The 8620-nt window shown below is 32.7% G+C and overlaps 1 protein-coding gene across 3 annotated transcripts in view; it reads right to left on the bottom strand.

The window, feature by feature from the left end:
- LOC106678568 (very long chain fatty acid elongase AAEL008004) overlaps positions 1 to 8620 on the bottom strand; it is a gene marked incomplete at its 3' end in the record, with an annotated part of 30783 nt that overhangs the window by 10541 nt on the left and 11622 nt on the right. The window contains 4 exon segments of one of the 3 annotated variants that reach the window (XM_024359306.2): positions 945 to 1053; positions 3959 to 4015; positions 6969 to 7064; positions 7998 to 8205. In XM_024359306.2, the coding sequence (XP_024215074.1) occupies positions 945 to 1053; positions 3959 to 4015; positions 6969 to 7064; positions 7998 to 8205 (470 nt within the window). 3 annotated transcript variants of the gene reach the window in all.

The following is an 8620-nucleotide window of genomic DNA, read 5'->3' as shown; positions in this document are numbered from 1 at the left end:
TACAATATAATCTTTTGATGAACTGAAAGCTAACGTCTTAAACGTATATTACCTTCAGGGAATTCTTCTCTTTAAGAGGCAGTGAGTAACAATACACATTCTAGTACTATTTTATAAATAAATATTTTATTGATTTCACTTCGTTCTTCTCTGGATCTCTTATCTATCCTAAAACTTTTATTCCTTTCGTAAGAAACTCCGGCTAGTTCCTGAAGGCCTTGCAATCCCCTTCACAACTAGAACCTAGTTCCTTACGGGGTGGAGTTAGCTTCTTACAAGGATCTGCAGCTAGCAGGCCTTGCTATTTCCTTCACGACTTCAATTTAAACTGAACACGCAATGTTGAGGCATGTTGGTATAGAGTACATCCCACATTCAATTGGAGGAAGAATTGAATGATTATATACAGCAACCTTGACACCTTTTAGCTGAATGATTCAATAAACCAGACGTTTTTAAGCATAGTTTTTAAGCATATCTCCGTGTCACCCTCCTACACATTTTTGTTCCTTTAACCTCTTAAAGTATTTATTTTTTTATTTATTGCTAATTAGAACAGTATTTACGTAAAAACACATTAGATAAATTTGATGTAATATCAAAATGGAATGATATAGTCATATAAAGAAACTACCAATTGGTAGCACTCTAATCATATTTCTACACTAGAACGTCTCAAGGCCATCTTCTTTTCAGGTGCCTCGGAAGATTGCCGAGAATAGAAGAGGAAGCAAGGTTAGAAACTAAAGGGTTTTGATGATTATGGAGTTAATAATGGAAGGATGATACCTGGTTCGGTCTAGACCTGTTACATATGTAAAATTAAGGTCTTTATGGATGATTTTATTTGAGGCAAAGTGAGGAGTACTGAGAATTTTACGAAGGCCTCTTAAATTTAAATTATAAATTATTCCTCTTTGAATAAGATGAAAATAAAAAAGTACCAAAAAAGTGCAGATGCTCCATTAAAACAATCATACCGAATGTGAGGGCATGGTGGTAAATATGTGCAGGTGTAGCCTGTTCTGTCTTTTTCCTCAAAATGAAAAATACCTAAACATAAAATAAAAAAAAAAAAAGTTCTCATTATTTTTATTAAATGTATTCCGTAGATTGTATCGTAAACTGGGGTTACTTTGACAAACCTACTAGGTTTAGGAGGTGTGTCTTTAAAACGATCAATATAGAAAAATTGGCTCCAGTTTACGATACTATCTTTAGAACACGTTCTATCTAAATTAAATTTTTTTTGTGAGATGTACCACTATTAAAGCAAAGCTATTATTACATATTATAACATAAATTTATATTTTATAATATAATCAGAGTGTACACTAATATCGCTGTATCAGTATATATTAAGTGACCTACTGAAAGATGTAATTAATTTTAAAGCCCAATGTATCATAGTTCTCATATTAATAAATCATATTGGAATAAATGTTAAGTTAAAATTAATAAAATAATTGAGATTAATACATCCTTGCTTATAATGACATCGATAAAGTAAAAAAAAATATGTATATATAAATCATGATATGTCGTTTTATTTCTTAGGTTGCGCGGGTGTGTTTGCATAGATCAAGGGTGTCAGACTGGTGGTAAATTTATCAAACTTCTTTTGGCCCACGATACTCTTCGGTTTAACTGGCATTGATTTAGAGAACCATTTAGTTTGTAACTCTTTGATAACGGGTTAATGCAAATGATGCTAGCAGGGAGTCGGTATGGTTTCGATACATTGGCTGTATTTAGTGGTATTTAAAGAGTTGGGCAAACATTATTTACAATTACTTACAAAGGACTGTAATTCGTAATTGCAGAAATACAATTATAATTACAAATAATTGTATAATTGTAATAATTGAAAATAAAATGCAGTTTTAGATTGAGAACTGTTATTTTATTAACACACCGATCTCTTAACCAACAATGAAAATTTTGCCTAGATTAAGATTGTGAAAGAGTACATTTAGTGTTATTGTTTTAACTTGGATTTTCAATCCACCTATAAACCAAAATTCTTCCGCCTGACTTAAGGGGTATTCGTGATCATTACTTTAAAGCGTGATAAATGGAAAAAATCATGTTAAATGGAGAAATATTTCCTTCTTTTACCATGTTAAAGCAATATAACATATAACATGGTTAAGAGTATGGATGCGACGTCGACATTGATGTTTTTAAAATCGATTTTTTGAAGCCGATGGTTTTTTAACAATGATGTTTACTCTCAATTTTTTTATTTTTTAAAATGCAAAAGTAACTTAAGGAAAAAAAAAATTAATTGTATAAACAGATACCTGGGCCCTGTTTCATAATGAAGTACAAACTAATACTATTAGTATTGTCGATTTAACTTAATACAATTACACTGAATTGTACAATAGTAACTTGTACTTTAGTACTTTTTAACGGATGTAACATCACTAATAGTCCTCCCTATTATGAAAAAAATAAGTATTAGTGTAATTAACACGTTGTTTCTATACTTGTATTTTGAACTAATACTATTAGTTTTCATCATGAAACAGGGCCCTGGTGGTAGAAATAGCTTCCTACCTCAACGCTAATAACGGGATAAAGATAAACTAAAGCTCTGTTCCAACAACAACTTCTGACTGTCCAGAACTGTACGGAGCATGCGTAGTAAGTTTTCTCCCCTCCGAAACCCTATACTGCTCATGCTCCGTGCAGTCACTGAAATGGATGCTCAAAAACATCAATGTATTTTTGACGATGTTTTGTAAACATCGATACTTTAATATTGAACATCGATGTTTTGTTGTCGATGTCGTATCACTAGTTGAGAGTCTGTTACTAGGTCTGTTAAATGGAGAATGACGTCATACAACAGACCAGCTGAGCTCGTAACCGTTTTGTTTGTTATCGTAGTAACATACATTGTAAAAAGCAATGTAAATAATACATACATATAACTTGCTCGTAGTTTGTGTTTTGATTGTTTTAGTATTGTTTTGGATGTTTTTATAACTAATAAAGCAATAGAGGATAATAATTATAATGTAACGACAGTTGTCAATTAGCTCATCTTTATTCTCTTCCTAGAAGAGAATCCTAGAACAAGCTAGAAGATCATCAAGGCACTGAGTGACCATACTTTCACACAACTTCCACTTTAGCCATGTTGTAATAAATCACTATAATCAACACTTTTTTCAAATTGTTGACTTTCGTAAACAATAACATGAAGTTTTGGAAGGAAAGGTTATAAAACAAGATGCTCAAAAAATCTGCAAGGATCTCTTATGCATTTAACATATTCAACACTTAGCGTGAATTTAAATAGGGCTGCTCCCATTCCTATACTTATAACATTTAACATGGTAAAACATTTTACATTTAACACAACCTGAATACCCTTTTAGACTAGTGACTTGTAGAAATTTAAAATAGTTAATTTTATTATAAATTTGTTTAGCAGTAATTTTAATCTTAAACAAAATACCGAAAGTGAATATTCCAAGATATTTTTAACCAAGTTTTTCCAAACTGCCTTATAACTTGTTTGTTTTTTTTGGTTAATGGTGTAAATACACAAATGAAAAACTAAGAGAAAATACAAGCAATGTGGAATTTTAGCACAATTCGAAAGCAAGAAGAAACTTTTCTTAGATAAATATTTTTAAATAATCCTTTCTACATAATTTCTTGTATATTTTTTTTTCTAAAACTTAAAATTGACGTAGTTTTGAGAAGTTGAAAAATTAAAGTCCAGCCTTAATAATAGGAGTATGAAATCATTTATATGTGCTGTGCGACTTGATCATTTATATGATATATTCAAATAAGAGAATATTATAATTATTATACAGCAACATTATATACTATAGTATACTAGTGAATGGAATGTTGCCAACATGAATATGAATGTGTTTAAATAAGTTTGACAAATCTGGTATAGACAGATAAAGAAAAAGAGAAATACAGCGCTTACCGTGTCAGTAAAATCGATCAATTTGTTGAGGCCGAAGATGTAGCCGACGGAGAAAACCTGAAAAGAAGAACAATAGTCATTAATAATAGATAATTATGAATGAATGAGATATTTTGAATTACTTTTTATGTTAGTCGTTTTATTTTGTCCATTATTTTAACTTGTATCGATGTAATAAATATGTAATGCACATTATTGACAGATTGTTTTATTTTTCAGATGAATAATTTTTTTTTGGGCATTATATTTTCTTTTATTTCCTTGACGGGCATTAATAATCAGAATAGTTCACACACTTTAGAGTTAGTATGACTAAAAAATATGTCAGCTGGTATTCTCAATTTAAAGCATATTAAATAAACTTTAAGTCAGTAGATATACCAACCATAATCCCCGTTTATCAATATACCTCAATTGTAAATCTTTGTAATAATTTAGAATCTCTGCATAGCATGTTAACTCATATATTAATGAAGTAGAAAGGCTTTGAATGTCACAACATAGCTATGTATTTTTATAGCCTGCTGAAGATCAAGATCATTATGAAAAATTTAATATATTAGATATACAACTCAGATTCAGCTGTCACATTTTTTGCAACTCTTGTTCAGTGATTCTTTCTGTTGAACCTGTAAATGAACATGGCGGAGACTGCACCAAGATAATACTTCCACGGAGCTGAGATATCAGAGACGTTGGAATGAATCAAAGCTCACAAAAACAGAAGCGAATTTAAGAAATTCATTGAAAAAATATTTTGTTTTTTTCGACCTAATTCGCAAATAAGAGTTTCATAATTTTTTTTGTTTTTGTTTTTCGGTGTAATCAATAAAATCATTAAAGATAATTGATTCATTAATACAAGTCAGAGAAAAAATATAATTTATTAAATAAATCAAAATTGTATCCTTGTATAGTCTCAACATTTTTTATTCCATCAATAGTCCAACGTTTCGGCCATTTCGGCCATCCTCAAGGACAATCTTCAATATAAATTCACACCTCAAAATTTAAAAATTGTTTTGCAGACTATTTATCCATACTATCACTATCATTTAAAACTTTTAAATTTTGATGTGAGGTGAGAATTTATATTGAAGATTGTCCTTGAGGATGGCCGAAATAGCCGAAACGTTGGACTATTGATGGAATAAAAAGTGTTGAGACTATACAAGGATACAATTTTGATTTATTTAATAAATAATTGCCAGTCCCAAGAAATTGAAAAAATATATTTAAAAAAATAAAATATAATTTCATTGAACAAACGATTAGTCTATAGTGAAAATAAATAACTTCCATAGACAAACTGCTTCATGGAAAATAATAGTCTCCCGACCCTCAGTAGTCCACAATCCATAATCCATGGATCTAAACTGATTCAACAAATGGTACGGATCATGTCGAATCGTCCCCAAAGGGCCAGGCTATGAAACTATGCAGTCTGCCGTTGCCCACGTAAATTATAGTTCTCAGCCACGTTGGGTTGGTTTACCCCCTCCAGACTACTATTATTCTCGCATAGAAAGCAAAATCTTCAAGGGCTATAGAGCCAACAGAAAATATATACTATATATAAATTACGGTCTGATTGTATGTGATACCAGATGACAGACCGAAAGTGGATCGAATCTGACAATAAAGCCATTCTTGATTTAGTATTCAAAGTTTCTTCCGCTTTTTTTATTTATTTATTTATTTTTTTAAAGTTTCTTCCCACTGTCAGGTAACTGGTGTAAAAAATAAATAATTGTCTCTTTTGCCTCTTTAATTTTCCTTTTATCTTATCTACCCTCTTGTTTGGTGTCCATCAGCCATATCAAATAATTAATTAAGATGATAGATAAGGGAACATTACAGATGCCGGTTTTAACACTGTGAGTAAACCCAGTGACGGAAACAGTACAGGTTGCTGAGCATCTATCACTACTGTCCACGACATAGACGCTAGCGCATGCGAATTGCGAATCCTTCCATCTTCTTAATGGATGCGACCAGCTTATAGTCAGAATAGAACCTGTCGGATTTAAGTATTCCGATTTTTGCCGTTGTTTTTTGAATTTATATAAATTAGGGGTCGGGGGTCTCATTTTCTGATGCCTCTCTTGCCGCGAACACCGGAATGCCCCGAAGACGCTGCGACTGCAATGCCGCCCCAGCCTATGCATCATGCAAGCTAGGACCTGGCCTGTCCCTACCATCACGCCAGAGTCCAGGACACGCTGGCCAGCCACGGAGGTACAAAGACGTCTTTTCATACACCTCAGCGAGGATACATGGTTTTCACCATTTCGCCCACACACCTAGACGAGGGAAGCGGCGACGGTACGTCACAGCGGCGGCGAAGACGTCACCAGATAAGCACATTATTATTTAAGCCATGAGACCCCAATGCTGTGTTTTATATTATTATAGATAATATTCTATTAAAACCTAACTCACTAACCAGTCTGCCCCTCCAGGGATTAATGCCTTATAAATTAAGAAAATATACATGCATGTTTTTATGAGCAGAAGGTGTCTCATAATTTTCAGTCCCCCTTTTCCACACATTAATTATAATCGCAAAATTACACACGGGACACCTGCAGTATAGCACGAGCAGGTCCCGATGTAAACAGAACCAAAGGTCGTGGACCTACTGAACATAGGAGGTGCGGACTCGTTGATGGCGGCCCTGTCATGTAGGTTCAAGAGGACTATCGCGAACCAAATACAAGCAGATAAAGAAATTCCTTGGTCCACAGTCAAGGAAAGACTGAAGAAAGATTTTGGAGGCGGGAGAAGGACGACGTAAGAAGACATCCTCCTCGAACACACAGGGTTGACTCACGGCTAAAGTAATAGAATAAATAATTATCTGGCACAACCGGATTTGAACCCGAATCCTAGGAATTAATAGCACAGAGCTTTACCAACTGAAGCATCCTGCTCACCATGTAATATAATGAATATCAAAAAAATAAGATATGCTATGAAATATCATGTTAAAACTTTCAATTTAGCAAACCTCTTCAGTAACATTCTCAAACATATTCGTTGCTGTTATAGGATTACACAAGTTCGTCCAGATGTTGAATGTTCCTATTCCCAAAAGTGAGTAGCACTAAAACAAACATTTAAATAAAATATGGAATATGTTATCCTTCGAATTTATATTATATTAAAAATATATTTTTACTAACTAGAATTTAAAAAAAAAATCTTCTTGTCCAATAAATTAATTAAACTCAAACTTTATTCATTTTCTATAGAGTAAATACAAGGATAGCCAAATTTTGTTAAATATTATGTAGGTGTAATTTTTATAACTTTAATTTTAGCAAGGACACCAACATTTATTTTAAAAAGGACGTGTATTTTGAGGAAATTCCTGAGGAAATTATTTGACTTTTGTTTATCAGTTTTTCGAATATTTCCAAACTTTAAATTCTTCTAAATATTCATGTGATTAAATACTCCAATAGGTTAAACTATAGGATAAACTATAACAACTATTGACCTATATTAGAGGTGTTGCTTCTAATTCACAACAGAATCACAAGTTAAGAATTGTTCAGGACCAAATATACTGCATTAAATTTATAAATTGAATTTAACGTTTCACTAGAAATTTAAACAAATAAGTAGTTTTACAGAACAACCTTCGTAGTTATTTGGAATATGAACAATACCAATAAAAAAATTACTTTACTCTTCAATAATGGTATATAAGGATATTATTAGTTAGAAATGATAAAACACTAAACTCTGCTGCGAAGGATTTTGTGATCGGTTTCAAAGTCGACGGGATACTGAATTCAAAACTAACTCCTTCTTAGTTTAGATAATCTTAGAAAACGGATGCAGCAACGAATCTAACCATAGTCTTAAGTATCTTTGTTAAATTAAACAGTTTGAACGCTAGGCCCGTGTGCGACTGTCACAGTCACGTGTTCTCTGCCCGTGTGACTGTCACAGCCACGTGTCCTCGTGACCGGCACTGGATAGACTTTAAATAACTTTAATTTAAACTACTGTTTTACCTGTGTTGACTTACCATATAGAGCATATAACCGTTCATTATGGTCTGCCCTACATTGTAGAGTAGCATAGGAATCCTCAATGAGAATGGTTCTCTGTTTTTCATGAACCATGGTCCGAGGTACTTGCAGAAGATGAGGTAGGCTGCAATGATGGCAGCTGTAGTTTCAAGGCGGATGGACATTTCCCTATCAACACTCGTATTGCTGCTATTAAAAGTCATGCTGAAACACAGGTTAGAGAGAGAAATGCTTTACTCAGCCATCCTGCCCAATTTCATTAGGTTGCTACCAATCAATCCATGATTGGACATCTACAATATATATATATATATATTCATAAGTTATAACAAAAAAAAAAAAATTCCCCCTTTTTTTCCTTCATGATCAATACTATTCTACAAAATCCTGATACTACAAATACTAACTACAATAATATTTTGTTTTATTTCATTTCATTTATTTTACTTCTCTTTTCTTTCTTTACTTGACAATTCTATTCTCCCTATCTCACTCTCTCAGACCTCCCCTTTCCAGTAATCCTCTATCCACGTTCGATCCGTTAAACAAATTTATCATCAGATGCCAATGTGGAAGACATAATAGTTATCGTAGTAAATCGGTTTATACAAAGAATATA

This window comes from Halyomorpha halys, unplaced genomic scaffold (assembly GCF_000696795.3).
Source record: "Halyomorpha halys isolate HHAL.00 unplaced genomic scaffold, Hhal_1.1 Scaffold147.1, whole genome shotgun sequence".
In the NCBI taxonomy this organism is placed as follows: domain Eukaryota; kingdom Metazoa; phylum Arthropoda; class Insecta; order Hemiptera; family Pentatomidae; genus Halyomorpha; species Halyomorpha halys.
The sequence above is the reverse complement of the archived record's forward strand: the minus strand, read 5'-3'. Positions and strand labels throughout refer to the sequence as shown.